The sequence below is a fragment of the Rattus rattus genome, chromosome 18, assembly GCF_011064425.1.
Source record: "Rattus rattus isolate New Zealand chromosome 18, Rrattus_CSIRO_v1, whole genome shotgun sequence".
Taxonomy (NCBI): domain Eukaryota; kingdom Metazoa; phylum Chordata; class Mammalia; order Rodentia; family Muridae; genus Rattus; species Rattus rattus.
The window spans coordinates 38,904,966-38,926,260 of NC_046171.1; the positions used below are offsets into that span (position 1 = coordinate 38,904,966).

A 21,295-nucleotide genomic window follows, 5' to 3' on the forward strand; every position below is an offset into this window, starting at 1 on the left:
CAGGCCGACGTGTTTTCCATTTCCCTGGACAATGGCACTGTCGTCATGGACGTAAAGGGCATCAAGGTAAAGTCAGCAGACAAGCAGTACCATGATGGGCTGTCCCACTTCGTCGTCACCGCCATCTCAGCCACAAGGTACCGCCCCCTCACTTCCTGTACTTCCCGCCACAATCCGTGTTTGCAGGGCCTGCTTCTGACAGTGCAGCTGTGGTTCCTAGGCTACATTGTTGCTTCTCTAGTGCTCCAAAGAGAGATGGAGGGAACCGCTGGTTACCTCCTTCTCAAAAGGATGCTACTCATTTTCAAGAGATACCAATAAGCCATCCTAGAGTTGTTTAACAAACTCAGACTCTTGGGCAGGGATGGGATGTTGCAAATAGAAAAGTTTCAGCAAATACAGGTTTGTTTAGATTTTAAACCTAAAGAGTAAAGGATGTCACATTTATGACAGCATTTTAAAACTCTAACTTCATCTTTATATACATATATATGTATATATGTATAACTAAGTTTCTTTCTCCTAAAACAAAATGTTTTGAAATGATAAACCTTTTTTGAAGACTGATGCTGCCCAGTCTCCTTGTGTGGAAACATCCCGTTTAAAGTAATTGCCAGTACAGTTTCTCTAGACTCTGCTTCTAACGATTAGCCACCCAGTGTTCTGTGCACTGAAGCTAGCCTCCCAGAAATGGGATGGCTGCCAGAGGTGTGCTCTGGTTTTTCACTAAGAAAATACTTGCCGTGGAGACTTAGATTCCAACCTCACTTTAGAGAGCCCTTCTTGCAGACCTGAATATTCAGCCGTTTCCTTCTGGGCCTCCTGAGAAATCTGTCTTTCCACTGAGATATTTCATTTTGACCCTGCAAGGAAACCTGCCTGTTCGGTTGAAAAGGGGTGTTCAGGGAAACGTGCTGTGTGGACAGACTCTTTCCTTTGCAGGTATGAACTAGTAGTAGACAAAAGCCGACTTGGGAGTAAGAATCCTACGAAAGGGAAGGCAGAGCCGACGCAAACAACTGAGAAGAAGTTCTACTTCGGTGGCTCGCCCATCAGCCCTCAGTATGCTAATTTCACTGGATGTATAAGCAATGCCTACTTTACCAGGTACACGTTGTTCTTTATTGGTGAATGCACCCGATTGATAATGGCCAATACAGTAGTGAAATGTTTACATAACCGAAACTGATGAGCATGTCATTTATAATCCTTAACAGACAGTAATTAAAAGTTTGCATGCGGGGCTGGGGATTTAGCTCAGCGGTAGAGCGCTTACCTAGGAAGCGCAAGGCCCTGGGTTCGGTCCCCAGCTCCGAAAAAAAGAACCAAAAAAAAAAGTTTGCATGCTTGAGCAACTGATGTGCATGGGTTTGTAAGTCCCTTGCTCTTTAATTCCCGTACTGCTGTGGCTAAGGAAAACGCAGAAAACAAGTGTGCCTGCTCAGTGGGTTTGTCATAGAAATCTGTGAAGAAGGTACTTGCACAGTCCCTGGTATACACACAAGCTGTAAATATAAGATAGGATTATTTTGTACTCACTATTAATAGTAAACTCCAGATAAGCATACCAAAGTCCTTGCTTAAAGTGTAAGACTAAGCTCTTCATTTAATACAAAGCCTCTGATCTAGGTCCTTAAGAGACAGTAGAGACTCGAAGGATGCAGACCACGCAAGAGACAGACTGAACACAGACTAGGAGACCCAGGCATGGTCCTAGCCATCCAGAGTCAGTCAGAATGTGGAATGCCAGAAAGTAGTGTTAGCTGACTGAATGATGACTGTAGGATTCTTGGTAAGACAGGTAAAGCTCCATCACAGGAACACTTGCTGATGCGCGTGCACATGCGCACACATACACACGAACATGCGTGCACACACACACATGCACACATACACACACAGACACACACACATATACACACACACGTACACACACACACACACATACACACACGTACACACACACAGACACACACACACATACACGCACACACAAGCACACACACATGCACATGCACACATATTTTTATCACTACAGATTTGTGCCATAGTTTTCCTAATATAATTACGTACAACACTACAGGATGTTTCTTTCCTCTTACAAACAGGTTGGATAGAGATGTGGAAGTTGAAGATTTCCAGCGGTATTCTGAAAAGGTGCACACTTCACTCTATGAGTGTCCGATCGAGTCATCACCTCTGTTTCTCCTTCACAAAAAAGGAAAGAATTCCTCAAAGCCTAAAACAAACAAACAGGTAAACAAATGCTAAAACCGTGTAGAATTCACCATTGCCTTTGCACTCAGACGCCCCAGCTGTGCTGCACCAAGGACTGCTCTCAGGAGCAGAGTTGGCCATTCAGTCCTACTCCTAATGGCCTTTTATTAATGGCGGTCAAGACAGTCCTACCGTGTGTGTGTGTGTGTGTGTGTGTGTGTGTGTGTATGTGTATGTGTGTGTGTGTGTTTAATGTTTAGCACTATAATTATCTATATAATCAGTAATATATATAATGCATATAAAATATATGTATATGTCATATAAATTATGTTATGTATTATTTTATATTGTATATAAATTATATATTAGTTATATATGTTTTGTATCATATATAATATACAATGTAATAAATTATCCATATTTATAATTTATCTATATATAGATAAATAATATATATGGTCTATATGATATATAAATATATAAATAATATATGGTCTATATTTAAATATATAATATAATCTATGGATTATATATAATATATTATATATTAATTGATTTTATTATACATTTTAGTATATAATTAGTTAATATATATAACATATACTATGATTCAGTAATAATTTCAAGCCTTTGTCACAGTCATGAAAATTACTAAAGTTTATTTTGCTTTCTTAGCCTTTGCGTTACTCCACCCACACGCACGGGTGGATATGTGCTGTCCCTTCATTAAATACTGAGCTGTAAGATGTCATCTCTGACTGCCGTTCTTTCTTAGACTCATTATTCCTTTCGTTACAAGCGAAAGCCACAGTCCCTTCCATTCTCAGTCCAATCCTCCCCATCTCCTCCTCCTCGGTGCAGTTGTAACAATGTTATAGACCTGTTTCTCCACATTGCTTACAAGTTCTTAAATCCAGTAATAAGCTCTCCTGTTTCTATCCCCCGCCACGTAACACCCACAGAAGGTACACAGCAACACTGATCTCTTTTATCTCTACCTATACCCACCCAATATTCTATAAATGTTTGCTTAAAATCCAATAAATTGTTGCAAGTGAATTTATTCACACTTCTATTTTGCCTCAGAAATAAAGACTAAATGATCATTAAATAATATACACTAGTGCCACAACATTACGTTTTAGCATCAGCAGGGCAATTTGAAGGGTTACACCATAATGTTTAAAATTTATATATGTATGGAACTGTCAAAGAAAAGAATCATATTTTAAAATGCCGTTCTATATTGATTCTGTCACACAGAATTTCTTTATATAGCCTGAGACCAAAAATAATGTTTAATATTTTGAAGCTTAACTTTGTTTAAGACTTCTTTATTCCTCGTGTATAAGTGTTCTGCCTGCATGCGTGTCTCTGCACTTTGTGCATGCCTGGTGCTCTAGGAGACCTGAAGGGGGCAGCAGATCCCTCAGAACTGGAGTTAATGACTGCCGTGAGCTGTCCTGTGGGTACTGGCAACCAAGCCCAGGTCCTCTGGAGATGCAGCCGGTGCTCTTAACTCCTAACCCATCTCTCCAGCCCCAATATCTTAACTTATTTACATAGCATATAAAAACGATGCTGTGTGGTTATGTGCTGTGACCTCTAAAACTGCATTCTCGTGCCCTTTTACAATCCCAGATGAGAACTTTGGATCTGCCGGCATGCTGTGCTGTTAGCATCACCATCCCTTGTTTATGGTGATAGAAGGCAAAGTAGGGCTGGAGAGATGGCTCAGTGGTTAGAGCACTGACTGCTCTTCCAGAGGTCCTGAGTTCAATTCCCAGCAACCACATGGTGGCTCACAAGCATCTGTAATGGGATCCAATGCCCTCTTCTGGTGTGTCTGAAGACAGCCACATGGTATTCATACATGAAATAAATAAATCTTAAAACAAAAAGGCAAAGTAGCCTGCTATTTCATGAATAGAAATGCACAATTGCCACTTTGTTAATTTTGTATTCTTAGTGAAGGATAAAGGCATGGCATATCAGACTTTATTACCGACTACGGGACTTTTGTCTCTCTGTCTCACTTGTTTTTCCTACAGGGAGAGAAAAGTAAGGATGCACCTTCGTGGGATCCTATTGGTCTGAAGTTTCTGGAACGGAAAGCCTCAAGAGACTCCCACTGCCACCTCTCCAGCAGCCCCAGAGCGATAAAACACGCCTATCAATATGGCGGCACGGCCAACAGCCGCCAAGAGTTTGAACACATACAAGGAGATTTTGGTGAAAAGTAAAGACTGCACTTTCTTTCTAGAAGTTTCAAGCCCCTCTCCATCCTTGTTTGTCACAGGAAGCCTTGCTCCAATCTTTTCTTTCTGTGTCTTCTTAATCCTGTTGGTTGGTTGGCTGGCTGGCTGGCTGGCTGGCTGGCTGGCTGACTGGCTGGCTGGTTGGTTGGCTGGTTTGGGTTTTTGTTGTCAAAGTACATACTGAACAATATATGATTCATGCTTTCCAAGAAATTTTGCTCCCACTTTCCCTCCAAATGGCAGGCGCATAGAACGCCGTTCTTGCAGTTTACCAAGGTTGATCAAGGAAAGTTGTAAATGGCCTATCAGCTGCCTTATTATCACCCTCCCTCCCCACCACACAAATTGCATCCAGATTTTGTGATTGAGAATGCAGCCAAACTTCTAGACACAGAAAACACAAGAGACACAGAAAACATCTGTGTCCCCCCAGCCATCTCAAACCCCACTATGTCTTCACAGATCTCTACTGACTTGATGCTATTAAAGACACATTGTTATAGTGTTTGTGTCTCCAGGCCCTTCAACCTTGGATGCCTCTTACCTGGCAGGCAAAAATCCATGTTTTTGTTTTCTTCAAGAAATAGACTTAATATACATATCTTACACATACTTGGAGCTGAAGTTCTAGACTGGTTTCTTTATACACTTATTTCCGCCCCCTTCGGTGGCTGTTTTTGACATGTTATATTTGACTGTAGTATAGACTGGCTCTATACCCTTCTACAGGGAGAGACCTTTAATCTGTAATGTATGTGGTATAACAAACAATATTTCTATGAAATTTTCTCTAGGCATGTTGATTACTCACTGCTGTTTATCCACAGAGATAAGTTAATTTAGCATGTTGGGTTTTAGTGTTTACTGATTTTATCAGATAGGATCGTCTAAAGCTGTAGTTCTCAACCTGTGGGTCACAACCCCTTTGGGGGGGTGAAATGACCCCTTCGTAGGAGTCTCCTAAGACCATTAGAAAATACAGATATTTACACTACAATTCATAATAGTAGCAAAACTACAGATATGGTGTAGCAACAAAATAATTGTATGCTTGGGGGTCACCACGATAATATGAGGAATTGTTTTCAAGGGTCTCAGCATTAGGAAGGTTGAGAACCAACACACACACACACACACACACACACACACACACACACACACAAATATTTCCCCACTCACCAGTGAGCTAGGTTCATAATTTTTTTTAAAATTACTACTTGTTTTCTTTCAAGAATAGTCTATGGAAGAAATGAATAGTGAATATGAGTGTATGTATTATATATTATATTATAAATATATTATATACATCATATATAATATATTATATTATAAATATTATATTATATTATATATATCATAATATATATAAAAGGGATTTGTTAGGGTGACCTACAGGATGTGGTCAGGCTAGTACACCAATGGCTGTGTCCCAACAGAAAGACAAAGACCCCAGCTATTGCCCCACCCATGACCGAGATGTCTCAGCTAGTCTTTGATCTATGTTACTGCCCCAAAGAAGTGGATTCTAATAACAGCAAAAGCAATGCCTCGGCAGCAGGGTAGATGAACTTACCAGCAAGAGTGAGGGCAAACAAACACAGAACAAAAGCTTCCTTCCTCCATGTCCTGTTACGTCAGCAGCCTGCAGGAGGTGTGGCCCAGATTTATGGTGGTTTCTCTAGCCATAAATCAAGATTTAGGGTGGGTCTTCCCACCTTGAGTAATCTTCCTAGGAAAAATCCCTCATGGTGTGCCCAGGCACTCGGGTTTTAGTTAATTCCAGCCGTAGTCAGGTTGACAACCAAAACTAACCATCACACTAATTTTCAAAGCAAAATACCGTAGGATCCTTAACCAACACAAGACTTTGTTAAATGTATAACAAGCATGCAGAGTGAATAAGGACATGCATAGAGTCCTGTGGGCCTGAGACTTCTAGGGCAAAGGATCTAGGGAAGAATTTTCATTTTTGAAGTAACTATGCCTACCCAATAATTCATTAACACGTCATCGGGGACAATTAGAAAGAAGCTGTTTGGGACTAGATAGAATGGCTGTTCTTTCTTAGACTGTATTACTTCGAAAGTTTACTTTGAATTATGACTCTATCTCACTTCACATATGGTTGACTCTTCCTTTACCAGATCCCAGTTTGCCATTCGTCTGAAGACCCGTTCCTCACATGGGATGATTTTCTATGTCTCAGACCAAGAAGAGAATGATTTCATGACCCTGTTCTTGGCCCACGGTCGCTTGGTCTTTATGTTTAATGTCGGCCACAAGAAACTGAAGATTAGAAGCCAGGAGAAGTACAGTGATGGGTTGTGGCATGATGTAAGTTGAGTGCAGAGGACAGCGCTGTCAGCAGATATTACCCACTGCCCAGTGGCTTAGCACTGCACTGGTTCTATACCACTGGCCTGGTAGAAAAAGTTGTGTTAAAATTCTGAGGCTGTGCACTCAGAGTTCAATTTCAAAATTTTTTTATTTATTTTATTTATTTTATATTTATTTTCATTTTATTTATTTCTTTACTTAAAATTATTTATTTATGTTATGTATTTGAGCACACAGTAGCTATCTTCAGACACACCAGAAGAGGGCATCGGATCCCATTACAGATGGTTGTGAGCCACCATTTGGGTGCTGGGATTTGAACTCGGGACCTCGGGAAGACCAGTCAGTGCTCTTAACCACTGAGCCATCTCTCCAGCCCATCAATTTCAGGAATTTATTAATTGCTTATTTTAAAAATCTCAAACCATATCTTTAGATAATCACATGCTAATTGCAATCATTGGGTTTGGAAATGGCTACACAAAGCACCCAGACACCCATCTTCAGTCAATTAGAGATAGTTTATTGAACACCACATCCCAAGACTGACTGACCAATCAGGGACATAATTTAGGCTCAAGAATTGAACCGTGACACCAAGTTAAGGTCCTACAAGTCTTTTTAAGCCTGAGATCTACAAACATCTACGGCAAGTTATTCCAGAATTTAGGGATAGGGGATTTCCTTAGGAACATGTCTTTGTCGTACACCTATCCTGATCCCATTGGTTGGGGTATTCAGCTGTGGCAGGGGACTTGTCTTACCTAACATTCATGCCAACCAGGATGTCAGCTACCCATGTACATGTCTTTTTCCACCAAGTAGGATGTCAGTTCCCAGGGAGGTAAACTTTACTCAACCCCTCCTCAAAATGGGAGTCTTACTTTAAATAGTTTCTTCTATTGGTGCAGGTGTCTCTGTTACGTTGGAGTCTATCCCAAGGGCAGCTTATGAAAGTAAATACCATAAAAGCTTATACACAGGTGCAGGAAGTGGTGCTGGGTGGTTGGTTCGGTCCAAGCTTTTGTAGGTAACTGTACAAAGCAGTTCTACTGACTTCTATCACAATTGGTTCCAAGGGCACAGAACATAGCAGAATATGGAATCACCTTGGGCATGAGAAAGCTTCCTAGTAACAGCAGAAACAGCGTAGGAGAAAGTTTCCTTATAATGGCAGGTTAGCTGGGTAAATTACCCAGGCCCTAGCATTTTACCTAGGCCTTAGCATTCCATCTAGGCCTTAATATTTTACCTAGGCCTTAACAGTTAATCATTTCAATCAAAGGCCCAGTGATCAGCGTGAGCTAAAGTTTGGATTTGAATGGGTGTCTAATGAATTACTTTTCCCCACTCACCAGTAAGCTAGGTTCATAATTTTTGACACCTACTACCGACTTCCTTTCAAAAGGTAATCTCTGGGAACTATGAAGCGAGTAAATCACTTGGGAAGACAGGGAATGCTTAAATACTGGAGGTAACCTGTAGGGGCGGGACAAAGAACACACTGTACAAGATGTGTTACAGTTAACTGTAGAACGTGGCTGGTCAACTAGGACGAGCTTGCTAAAGAACCACGCCAAAAATGTAACCTGTGCTCAGAAATGAAACAGATGGCTGTAAGTCATTTTATCTGGAGATAAGACAATAGAGGAATACTAATACATGAAATGGAGGAAAAAATAAATGCCAATATATAAAATATATATAAATATATATAAATAAAATATATATAAATAAAAATATAAAAAGCAAGGGGGCCTAGAGACAGACATCTGCTCTAGAACAAAGACTCAAGGAATAAAGTTTCTGACATCCCAAGAGAACCAAAAGCTTACTGAGAGGAAGAGAGTCCAAGATGGGCTCACATTTTTGGAAACTTTCTGTACCTCCCCAGAGCATTGCAATACCAGGGTTGGCAGAGTGGACAACACAGCCTTCCCCTAGTTTGGGGTCATACCTACCACAAACTACTTTCCTCCTTTCTGTCCAGGTGATATTTATTCGGGAAAAGAGCAGTGGCCGATTGGTCATTGATGGTCTGCGAGTCCTCGAAGAAAGGCTCCCCCCTAGTGACGCTGCCTGGAAAATCAAGGGTCCCATTTATCTGGGAGGAGTGGCTCCCGGAAGGGCTGTGAAAAATGTCCAGGTAAGCCGGCTGTGGCAAGGCTGAGCCACTGACCCCTTGAACCGGAAGAACACTGATTCCAGGTCCTTATTTTACAGAGTAGGAATTTAGTCAAAGTGAAGCAGTTTGACTTCAGAATATATATCCTGGGGTTGGGGATTTAGCTCAGTGGTAGAGCGCTTGCCTAGCAAGCGCAAGGCCCTGGGTTCAGTCCCCAGCTCCGAAAAAAAAGAAAAGAAAAAAAATAATATATATATCCTAGACTGTCCTGTAGGATTCCTGCCTGCCCTGGGCATTTTGACTTTTAAAATAGAAATGAGATAAAAAAAAAAAAGTTTAATAGGTATAAAATGCCCTGGAATTTACATCTCCAGAGGGGGTTTATTAGTTCTGCAAGTACCTATAATTTTAATAAAAAGCTACAGTAAGACCAGAGAACAACCCATTCTACCATATTACTGACTGGGAAAAATAAAAACCTTCATCTCCTTTCAATTCGGTTCCACTTTTTCTCTTTCTCACAATTTCTAAATACTCACAGAGTGCACATGTAAGTGGGAGAATTCAGAATCTAAGAAACATATTTGTAAATCAAATTACAGCTAATACCTCTTTTTAAAAGTGTTTCTTGGTGAATGGAAAGGATCAAAGGTCTTAATTTATCTGAAACACAAACGTAGATTTGATTTTATCCCAGGGTCAGTACATTGCTAAGATCCATTGGCGGTTTACACTATAATTAGACTTGAAGTAAACAGCCAGTTCTGTGGCTGTCATTTTTACTGTTCCCAAATGCGGTCTAAAACCCATTGTGCGCAGTGACGCAAATGTCATACCCGGTAGTGTGATAAATTCACAACTGCATTACAAGCTAATGAAGCCAGTTCGGCAAGCTTCTCCCTGGTGGCATAGAACTTTCATCCACATCCCTGATCTGGGACCCAGCTACCCTCCTGAAGGAAAATGAATGGTAGTACACTCGTCAACTAGAAAACCACAGTTGCAACTCGTTTTGTCACCACCTGTGGAAACATTTCTAATGCTTAATAACTACACGCTGATGTTGTGAAATACAAAATCCCAGCTTTGAGGAATTAGTTAAAAGTAAGTGCCAGGAAGAAGCCACGTCCCTCATTCAGAACGCTAAAATGAACAAGGGGTAACTCACTCGTTTGCTTTCCCATGGTGCACCTGAGCGCTGGGCAAGGGTATTTTAAGCAACTTCTTTTTCTTCTTCTTTCAGATTAACTCGGTCTACAGTTTCAGTGGCTGCCTTGGCAATCTCCAGCTCAATGGGGCCTCCATCGCCTCTGCCTCCCAAACGTTTAGCGTGACCCCTTGCTTTGAAGGGCCAATGGAGACGGGGACTTATTTCTCCACAGAAGGAGGCTATGTGGTTCTAGGTAATGTGACCATAGTGGTGTGATTACAGGTAGCCCCACGTAAACTCCAGTTAAAGCTTGTTCCCCAGTGCAGTATGTGAAGGAGCTGTAAGAGGTAATCTAGTCATTAAAAAAGAGGACCACTGCCCTCGTGCGAGTGAGTTCCCATTCCCTGAAGACTGCATTGTTCAACACCAGAATGCATTGCTATAAACTCCTAGCCGCTCTCCCTCTCCCTCCCTCTCTCCTTTTCCTCTCCCTCTTCCCTTCCTCCTCCCCTCCCTTTTCCCTCTCCCTCTTCCCCTCCTCCTCCCCCTCCCTCTTCCCGCCTCTTCCCCCCCTCCCCCCCCTCCCCCCTTCTCTCTCCCCCCTCCTCTCCCTCCCTCCTCCTCTCCCTCCCTCCTCTTCCCCCTCCCCTCTCTCTTCCCCTTCCCCCCTCCCTCTCCCCTTCCTCTTCTCCCTCTTCCCCTCCTCCTCCCGCTCCCCTTTTCCTCTCCCTCTTCCCCTCCTCCTCCCCCTCCCCTTTTTCTCTCCCTCTTCCCCCTCCTCCTCCCCCCTCCCTTCCCCTCCCCCTCCCCCTTCCCCTCCCCACACAGAGCCTCCCACCTCTGCAGTATATATGCTACCATCATACTTTCCCTCCGGGGCTGTGAGCCAAATGATCCTCCTTTGTAAATCAGCCAGCCTTAGGAATTCTGTTATAGCAACAAAACAGACTTACACGATGATGTGTGTTAAAGGCATGAATCCAGAAATGCTATTGTCCTGGAGATAGTTAACAGGGAATTTTAAGCTCACTGTTAAAATTTAATAATGCCAAGCTCATCCCTGTCAGATGACCTCTTTCCTCAAGGACCCCTGTCAGCTGCTTTATGGCTTCAAACCAGAGATGCAGCACCACCCCTGGTTTGCGGTCCTTGGCTGAACTTCTGGGGGCAGACCATCTTGATACAGAACTTCTGGTGCTGTCCTGTGTCCTAGTCTATGCCAGTTCTTGCCCACCTTATTTCTCTGCATTTTCTTGATTGTTAGAATGAACTATTGTTCCCACTGAAGGAAATTACACACACACACACACACACTGAAATCCTATGCACCGTCCTTCCGAGACCTTATTCTAAAGATGTCCTCCCAACCATTACTGCCCCACTCAAAGCTCACACATTCAGCAGCGTGTGTTACGTGTCACATGTATAGCGGTCTTCGTGCTAAATGAGAGACTGAAACCACTCCAAAAACAAAAGAAATCCTAGGAGCCTATACACACCCACCATCTAACCCAACCCACAGCAACAGACATCTTCAATATAAAGACCCTTCTTAATGATCCTAACCTTATTAGGTTCAACAGAACAACCCTTGGGAATCTTGCACAACCTCTCAAGGAAATCACAGTGTAACCTAATACACTTTCTTAAACAACCACTCCAGTAGAATGTGACTAGAGACATGTTGTCCACCTCAGGATTTTGCTTTCTTTCCCTGCCTGCTTCCAATGACTGCTCCTGAAGCATACACTCAAGTTTCTTAGTCCTTAAAGAATCCTAGAGTGCGGGCAGTTTGAAATGTATAGCCAACTGTATAATTTATGTTCTATTCCTTGAGTATTGTCTAGTGCCAGGAAGGCCTGGCATGGTGGTGGACACTTTTAATCCTAGCACTCTCAGAATCTCTCTGAGTTTGAGGCCAGCAGAGCAAGTTCTGGGTCAGCCAGAACTACACACACAGACCAAAGCTAAAAACAAGAAGAAAGAAAAGAAGCATTGGGGAATTTTTAAGTTATTTATGAGGAAACATGTCAAATAGACACTGTTAAAGTGCCTACATTTGCAACGAGACTTAAATTACACACACACATATATACTATATATATAATATATATACATAACATATATACATACACAAATTTCATATATATACACCACCTCCAGCCCATCTTATTCTTTTTTTTTTTTTTTTTTTTTCTGAGCTGGGGACTGAACCCAGAGCCTTGCGCTTGCTAGGCAAGCGCTCTACCACTGAGCTAAATCCCCAACCACCCCCCTTTGCCCACCCCCCGTCTTATTCTTAACAAGCAATGTTTTAGCTCACCAGAGTAACAAGTTTCTAAATCCCAGCACCAGCTAAATTTTAAGTTAAAATTATCTTACAATACAGTTAATCAGCTCTCTTCTAAATGACTACAAAATGAAGTCTGTCTTCCAAATTGGCACACTGGGGCCCTTCCGGGCCTGGCTCCCCATTTCTATGTAGGACCAGCCAGGCACAGCATGGGACCGTCTGGAGCCACTTTCTGGGGGGCTCTCCAAGTTTTCCAGCCACTATACGCGGCTTCAGATTACAGTCTCTGCCCAAACTTTCATCCCCTCCTTTTTTAAAATTATGTTTCAGATTCCATTTTTGCCCAAACTGCCCCGTCCTCCTCACGTTTTATTATAGTATGTATGTTACATGTACTATGTGTGTGCGTGATGGGGGCGGGCTTTTACACAGGTTCCAAGGATGGAACCCAGGGCAGCCGGCTTTTGCAGCGAGTGCTCTACCTACTGAGCCATCCTGCCATCCCCTTCCCTCCCTTAAAGGAGTAAACGGCACTGCAGGCCAGACCGCGGCTGCCTCTGAATTGTCGTAGCATACGGAGTACTTTTAGTACACTGTCCTCGCAAAGTCACGCGAGGGTTAGAGATTTTGCTTTGCTCTCCTGGTAATCTCTGTCTCCCTCTGCAGATGAGTCTTTCAACATTGGGTTAAAGTTTGAAATCGCATTTGAAGTCCGTCCCCGGAGCAGTTCCGGGACCCTTGTCCATGGCCACAGTGTCAACGGGGAATACCTGAACGTACACATGAAAAGCGGACAGGTAGTATCCTGCGCGTTCGGTCTAGCTCCTCTCACCCTGAACGCTATGGAAAGCAACAGACGCGTTCCACAGCATTAGGTCTTCAGACTTTCCGATGGAGAAAAAGAGGGGAACTGAACATGAGTGCTAAGTGTGTACAATGCATGCGTTCACATTCATGTGCTGGGAGTTGATTAGAACAGAGTCATGAAACCATGGCAAGACTACCAGAGGGTCACCAACAACAGCGTGGCATTTTAAGAAAAAAAGTTAGAAGAAAGCTTTTTCAGCAAATAAAAGGGAAAATGTATCTACTTTGCAACATCCACGAATGTGAAAGCATCTTTCTAACTGTTTCTATGCTCATCACAGATGTGCGTGTGTGTGTGTGCGTGTGTGTGCGTGCGTGTGTGTGTGTGTGTGTGTGTGTGTGTGTGTGTGTGTGTGCGTTTTATCCTCAATTACCAGAAGACTGCATTATGTTATAGTAAACACCGCATTCACCCTAGGATATTACCAAAAATCATTCAAGAAGGTATGGGAATAAGTTTAAAGGAATATTTTCATTATGTCTCAAACTTAATATAACTAAGTTTTATTTAGGTTCTAGTATATACAGTTAGGCCATAAAAAAATAAAACTTAGCTGTCATAAGCCCCTGGAATGAATATATATGTGTGTATTTTTCTATATGTATAATATAATTATACATATTACATATATATAACTCTTATATCATATACATTATATTACTATTATATAATATTAGTATATAATATATGCTATTATATATTAATTACCAGGTATGAGTACTATTCTAAAAGATTAATGCAAGCAAATTGACTTGGTCCTCCTCTCAAAGATGGATATGGTAATATTACATTTATTTGACAGTGAGAAAAATGGGACAGAAACGGTTTGGCTTGAAAGTTCATTCTCTTCACCAGTATCTTTTATATTTTTCATTTTTGATTGAAAAATTATCCATTCAATATAGTTTGATCATGTTTTTTCTTCTTCAACTTCTCCCTGATCCTCCCAACCTTCCTACTCCCTCAATTTTATGTTCTTCTCTCTCTTAAAAAAGAAAAGACAAAAACGGAAATCGAAACAAACAAGCAAAAGATCAGTAAGACATAAATAAAATGGGAAAAAATTTACAAGAGTAAGCTGAGTTTGTTGTGCACTGGCCAACTATGCCGGGCACAGGGCCTGCCCCAGAGTGTCTTCAGGGTCTCAACCCGCTTTCTGTAAACAGAACACGGTCTGTAAACTAAGCAAATTCATTGTATACAGTTCTTACCATCCCTCGATTTGTCTCTAGTAGGATCATTTTGTCCCCTCTCCAAACAGGCAGTTAAACTATTTTAATGTAAACTGCTTCTATCACCTATGAAAGAGTGACCTCTTGTGTTCACACTGCGAGTGTACTCATGTATGAGTATTTATGCACAGTATTTCCTATCCGTGGTAAGCTAGTTATGAAACTCAGTTTTCTCCTGACGGTAAGAAATTCGACTAACTGTATAACGTGCCTCGTCTTGGCAGGTCATAGTGAAAGTCAACAATGGTGTCAGAGACTTTTCTACCTCAGTCACCCCCAAGCAGAATCTCTGCGATGGCAGATGGCACAGAATTACAGGTGAAGAACTTGGAATGTCCCAGGTCTCACGTACAGGCGTAGCACATGGAGGGTGGCGTCCTGGACGACCTTAGATTTTACATGATACTGATGGATGACAAGAGACAGTAATATAATAATATCACCAGACTAAAATGTGTACACACTCTTAGCTGTTGAGCTATCTCTTCAGTCCCGCGCTATTCTCTTTCTTTCTTTTTTTTTTTTTTAATTAATTTTACATGTTTGCTTGCACATATGTCTGTGTGCCACATGCATGCCTGGTGCCAACAGAATCCAGAAGAGGGTGCTGGATCCCTTAGCATTAGATGGTATAAGCTGCTGTCATGAAACTTTTAGAGAAACAAACAAACGTAAAGTGTAGTCTAATAGTCCCCTTTTCTAAGGAAAACGTCATTATGATTGCTTAGTTAATTATGCTGACATTGTTGCCTTTTCTATGATAATGTGGGGATTTTTAGTCTGGAATGAATGGTGTTGCGATAAATTATTTCATGTAAAAATTACCCCAGTGTCGCATGTAACCCGTCTTTGTCCTGTTTTCAGTTATTAGAGACTCCAACGTGGTTCAGTTGGATGTAGATTCAGAGGTGAACCACGTAGTTGGACCCCTGAACCCAAAGTCGGTTGATCACAGGGAGCCTGTGTTTGTCGGAGGTGTTCCAGGTAAGTGCTTCTGAGAATGGACCAGCTTCCAAATCCAGGGAAACCCAGTGAGCTCTCATAATTGTTGTTATATTAAGAAGTAAGCCATGTATTGTCATAACTCACCTAATAATTCAAAGGGTTGGATGTGCCATGGTTGTTAATAGGAAAGAGCGGCAAAGCACTGAATTCAATCCCAGCACTAAAAAAACAAGAAAAAAGTAATGTACCAAAACTTTAACTCTTAATTCAAGATTAATAACATAAAATTATCATATTCCACAGATGTTATCCCATCCTGTGTTTCTTCTCTCTTTCTCTCTCTTTCTCTCTCTTTCTCTCTCTCTGTCTGTCTCTCTCGTGTGTGTGTGGTGTGTGTGTATATGTGTGGTGTGTGTATGTGGTGTGTGTGTGTATGTGGTGTGTGTGTGTATGTGGTATGTGTGTGTATGTGTGTGTGTGTGTGTGGTGTGTGTGTGTGTGTGTGTGTGTGTGTGTGTGTGGTGTGTATGTGGTGTGTGTGTGTGTATGTGGTGTGTGTGTGTGTGCTGTGTGGTATGTGTGTGGTGTGTGTGTGTGTGTGTGTGTGTGTGTCTGTGTGTGTGTCTGAGTGTGTGTGTGTGTGTCTGTGTGTGTGTGTCTGTGTGTGTGTGTGTGTGTGTGTGTGTGTGTGTGTGTGTGTCTGTGTCTGTGTGTGTGTGTGTGTGTGTGTGTGTGTGTGTGTGTCTGTGTGTGTGTTATTTCTCTCTTCTGGCTGCATAAGGATCAGGATGTAAAGCTCTCGGCTACTTCTTGCCTCCATGTCACCAGGCTTCCCACCATTATAAGAATGAACTAAACCCCTGAAACTGTAAGCAAGCCTCAGTTCAGTGCTTTCTTTTGTAAGAGTTGCTTTGGTCATGGTGTCTCTTCACAGCAGTAGAACAGTTAGATACCAGCATTGCCAGCAATGCTACCCCGAGAGCCAAAAGGCATAGATAAGATCCTCAAAAAGCAAACCCCCTCTTGAATTTCACACAGGCACTCACACCAGTATCCCCCAGTCCTCTGCCTCTGTTCTGGCTTTGATTCTGAAAGGGATTCTAGGAAAGGCCGCCATTGCACCTTATTTTATGACCTGTGGAAACTGTCTCATGTCAGTTCTATTTCTCCACATTGCTTCCTTCCTAAAAAAAAAAAAAAAAAAAAAAAAAATCATAGCATAGCTTCAGCTGTTTCACGTTTCCAGTGCACACAGGATTAAATTAAACAAAGCGCTCACCTGCCCCTTCTTTGTCCGTGCCTCTGGTCTCCCCGTAGCGCCCGAGACTGAAGTTCTGTAATATTCAGGGATGCCACCTTTGCTCCAGACCTTGCCACAAGTACTTGGGGATGCAATTTCTAGTAAATATTGCTCTTCCTTTTTCCTGCTACTACCGCTCCATGGAACAGCTTCTCCTGTTCCTCCAACCGAATTCCTTATTGATCCTTTGGGCTTGCCTTCTCCTTCCAACCTTTCTTCCTAGGATACATGCAATAATACCACTGTTATAAAACTGTTCTGGTTACTTTTCTATTACCAGGATAAAGCACGATGACCAAGGCCATTTATAGTACATGGAGTTTATTTAGGCTTACAGTTCCAGGGGCTGACAGTCTCTTGTGGCAGAGTTGAAGGCCTGGCTGCAGGATCAGGAGGATGATAACATCTTTTTTTTTTTTCCGGTGGTGGTGGTTGGGGGGCAGAGGGGCTTCTCTGTGTAGCCCTGGCTGTCCTGGAACTCACTCTGTAGACCAGGCTGGCCTTGAACTCAGTGCCAGGGTTAAAGGTGAGCTGATCACTTCTTATATGACAAGCACAGAGCAGAGAGAGCAAACTCAAAACAGAGCATGTCCTTAAACTCTCAAAGCCTGCTTCTGGTGACACAACTCCTCCAACAAAGCCACACTTCCTAAACTCCCAACCAGCACCGTCACCTGGGGACCACATGTTCAAACACCTGAGACCATGGGAACATTCATTCAAACCATGGGAATTTACCACGGGACACTGTTGAAGCTAAATGGTACACTACCTTCTGACAGGAAACAACAGTTCATTCCCCACCCAGCACACAAGCCTCTGTCCAAGCTCTTGATGGCAAAACAAGTATGTCTCTCCAGAGTGAAGGTTACAGCATTTGTTCCTATCCCCAAACCTGAGGCGCTTGCCGTGAGATTCAGAAGAACTTCTTATCGGACCCATTTGCTCTCTGAGTCTGATGCTAGCACCACACACTGCTGTCAGACATAAGCTCTACGGACTGAGAGAACAAGATACACCTAAAACTGAGGCCAGGGTGCCCGACACACATAATGAACAGCAAGAGTTTGCTAGTGAGTCACCCCATGGGGACTAGCAAGCTCTGGTCAGATCCAGTGGCCCACTGTTCCCATGGTTGAATCCAGTGGCCCACCTTACCATAACTGCAGCTTTTCATTCCACCCAGGAACCGTGCCAGCAAGCCCACAGCAAACTCGATTATAATTTAAGCTGGCTGTGGTCAATTCTGTCATCCCGAGCTCCTTGAGATTAATTCCACTAAAATCACATCGGAAACCAGGACATTAAGAAAGATAACTAAAGAAATCAAGCCTAGGTAGAAGTCCTATCTATGTGCCCTGACTTCTCTTGAAGTGCCAGTCGCTCTTACACAACACTCAACTTTGATAATCCATTCTCTCCTGTCCCCGTTTGCGTCCTGTGACTGTAATAAAATTATAATCAGAACAACTTAGGGAGAAATGGAGGAGTGTCAAGGTAGGAACGCAGGCGGAGGCCTTAGGGGAGGGCTACTTACTGCCTGGCTCCTCAGCCATGTGTTTTATACAACCCAAGAACAACTGCCCAGGGCTGGTTCTGCCCATCATGGGGTGGACCCTTGCACATCAATCATTAATCAAGAAAATACCCTAAGGGCCAGACCCATGAAGGCAATTCTACAACAGATATTTCTTCTTCTCAGATGACTCTAGCTTGTGTCAAGTTGACAAAAAAAGCTAGCTATCACACCTCACCTTAATAGTCAAGTGGGAGTGGTACATGCCTTTAACCCCAGCACTCAGGAGTCAGAGGCAGGTGGATCTCTAGAAGTTTGAGGCCAGCCTGGTCTACAGAGAGTTCCAGGATAGCCAGGGCTACACAGAGAAACTCTGTCTCAAAAAAAACCCAAAAAGGGTAATAAATAAAATTCAATTAACTATTACACACACACACACACACACACACACACACACACACAATCAACTTTCCTGTACGATAATTTAAAAGTTAAAGAATCTTTGAGGTCAGTGAAGCCCATTCCTAAGTCTAACCAATCACTATTGGAAACCCCGCAATATTTTCAAGTCTTCGTTTGATCTCAGAAACATTCTTTCTTAGAATTCTATGTTAAGGGGTGGAAAATGGCTCAACAGTAAAGTGCTTGATGCGTGAAGACTGGAGTTCAGATCCCAATACCCACATAAAAGCTGGGTATTGTCCACGGCGTGCATGTAACCCCGATACCGAGGGCAGCAGAGACAGGAGGGTCACTGGGAGTCAATATCATAGCTGGAAACAAAAGGGTGTGCTCAGGGTTTGAGGAGAGCGCTTGCGTCCATAAAGTTAGGCAGAGAGAGTTAATGAAGGACATAACACATGCCTCTGACATCAGCACACATAGGTGCATGCACTACACACATATATGGACATACACCACACACACACACACACACACACACACACACACACACACAAATGTGTTCATTTTGTTAACCAATTACTCAGGACCCTAGGGTACTTTTCTGCCACTACATAGAATTAATTTCATGGCCCATCATGCAGACCATAATTGCTATATTAATTATTCCCTTCAGATGATTTTCCACATGAACCGAGGGTGGACAGCTCAGGCAGGATGGAATCTCAGGCAGGACGGAAGCTGTGTCTCACTGTACACAGGATGGCGGAGGGCCTAGAAAACCCCTCTTCTCCAGGTTTAGCCCAGGTTCTGTTCTAAGGATAAAGCTCGCTGAGCATTCTGTTCTAACGTGAAGCCGTCGTGAATTAGATACAAATGAAAGGAGCCCCTTTCCAATCGAAAACGTTCTGGAGACAGGGTTTCTCCAGACAAGGTGTAGCCTTGACTGTTCTGGAACCCACTCTGTAGACCAGGCTGGTCTCGAACTCCCAGACGCGCCTGCCTCCGCCTCCTGACTGCTGGGATTAAAGGTGTGCGCCCCATCACTGGGCTCAAGCTAAAGCTTTCTTACGCGTGCCGTTCTAAAGGGGAGAGCGGTTTCCCTTCCCTTCAGCACACGGGTTCTGTGCACACCTATTCTGCCTGCAGGAAGGTGAACCACGACAGGCGCTTGGCGCTGCGGGTTTGCTCTCCTGCTGTATCTGCCTCCCTGGGTTACGGGTTGCCAACTGCTTTTCCCCGTTTCGTCTGCCACTGCTCGCACCGCTGTGCGTGTGACTAAGTGGGTTTTAATTTCATGATATTTGTAAGCTCTCCAAGTTGCTTTAAATTAGATTGCCTCTATCGCCCCAACACACCTAATTGTATCTGTATAACTAATAAACTCCAGGCTTCTCGAGGTGCCTAATTGCAATAAGTGGGGAAGGTTCCCTGGCACGCTGGAAGGCACCTGTGTCCATATAAAAAAATCTGTCCGACGAGCACTTCCCTATTTATCGGTCTTAAGCCACGAGCTCGGAAAAATTAAATTTTACCTCGTTTGAATTCATTATTTCCTCGTTATATTCTCATTATAAGCTTGGCAGAAATGCAGAAGCTTAAGGGCGACGGGTAATGAAGATAGGGATTAAACAGAAACAATAATTCTGTGAAAAAAAATGACAGGGAAGCACACATTCCTTTCCCTTCTCAGCAAAACAAGGTCAATAAATAAGACCTGGGGGAAATTAACTCGGAATGGTACAGGTAGATCATGGAAACTCACTGGCTAAGGCTTCACAGGGAAGTGGGGGATTTCAGCCCTGGAAGACAGCCACGGTATGCACAGGACTGTGATCACAAAAACATGGCAAACATTAAAACCCCCATGTGCTCTCATTCTCGAAAAAAAACGAATGCAGGCCCTGGGAGTCCACCAGAGAGAGCACTGTGAACGTTGCTGACGGGAAATCATTTTGAAAGTCTGAGCAATCTTCCAGTTTATACCGGGAGCTGATATCGGAGCTTGAAATTCCCTGCATTGACTGTTTATTTTCCCTATTTCTCTTTTCAGAGTCCTTGCTGACGCCCCGTTTGACTCCCAGCAAACCCTTCACAGGCTGCATCCGTCACTTTGTGATCGATGGGCGCCCGGTGAGCTTCAGTAAAGCAGCCCTGGTCAGTGGTGCTGTGAGCATTAACTCCTGCCCCACAGCCTGACGCAGCAGCAAGGCCGCTGAGGAGAGCTCTTTCCAGCACTGAAATGAACACGGAAGTGGGGGGCGGGTTTGGGGGACTGGAACTCCCCCTCCCTACAGAAGCTCTCACCTGGTTGAAGGGGATTTCAATAAATCTGAGACTGGCTGCTTCCTATTTCTTGTTTGAATTCAAATTCATCCTGGGGATCCAACATGTCTGCCGCAGACAGCAGTTCAAAACGTGAAGGAGTTCCTCAGACTGAGAGCCTGTGTGTTTCTGCCGGCAAAGCGGCTGGCTGCTCCTGTCTATTAAAGTAGAGGGGGTCCTTAACCAGCCCTGGCGCGCAGGCCAGATGTGACTACGTTCTCAGAGGCAGCCATCTTTCCGGGGAGATCCCTCAATGTATACCACACTTTTCTTCGTCCTCAACTACCATCTCCTGCCTTTCGTTTACTGACTTGTTGACAACCT

At 43.1% G+C, this 21,295-nt stretch overlaps 1 protein-coding gene across 1 annotated transcript in view; it reads left to right on the forward strand.

Moving 5' to 3' along the window:
* The window catches only part of Lama4 (laminin subunit alpha 4), a 142,214-nt gene extending 121,216 nt beyond the window's left edge, over nucleotides 1–20,998 (forward strand). Inside the window, exons 28-38 of the mRNA XM_032888727.1 lie at nucleotides 4–137; nucleotides 943–1,107; nucleotides 2,109–2,256; nucleotides 4,272–4,459; nucleotides 6,623–6,812; nucleotides 8,806–8,961; nucleotides 10,184–10,343; nucleotides 13,050–13,180; nucleotides 14,708–14,801; nucleotides 15,348–15,467; nucleotides 20,700–20,998. Of these exons, the coding sequence (XP_032744618.1) occupies nucleotides 4–137; nucleotides 943–1,107; nucleotides 2,109–2,256; nucleotides 4,272–4,459; nucleotides 6,623–6,812; nucleotides 8,806–8,961; nucleotides 10,184–10,343; nucleotides 13,050–13,180; nucleotides 14,708–14,801; nucleotides 15,348–15,467; nucleotides 20,700–20,845 (1,632 nt within the window). The 3' untranslated portion in view covers nucleotides 20,846–20,998. The remainder of the gene's footprint in view (nucleotides 1–3; nucleotides 138–942; nucleotides 1,108–2,108; nucleotides 2,257–4,271; nucleotides 4,460–6,622; nucleotides 6,813–8,805; nucleotides 8,962–10,183; nucleotides 10,344–13,049; nucleotides 13,181–14,707; nucleotides 14,802–15,347; nucleotides 15,468–20,699) is intronic.
* Nucleotides 20,999–21,295: the final 297 nt, after the last annotated feature.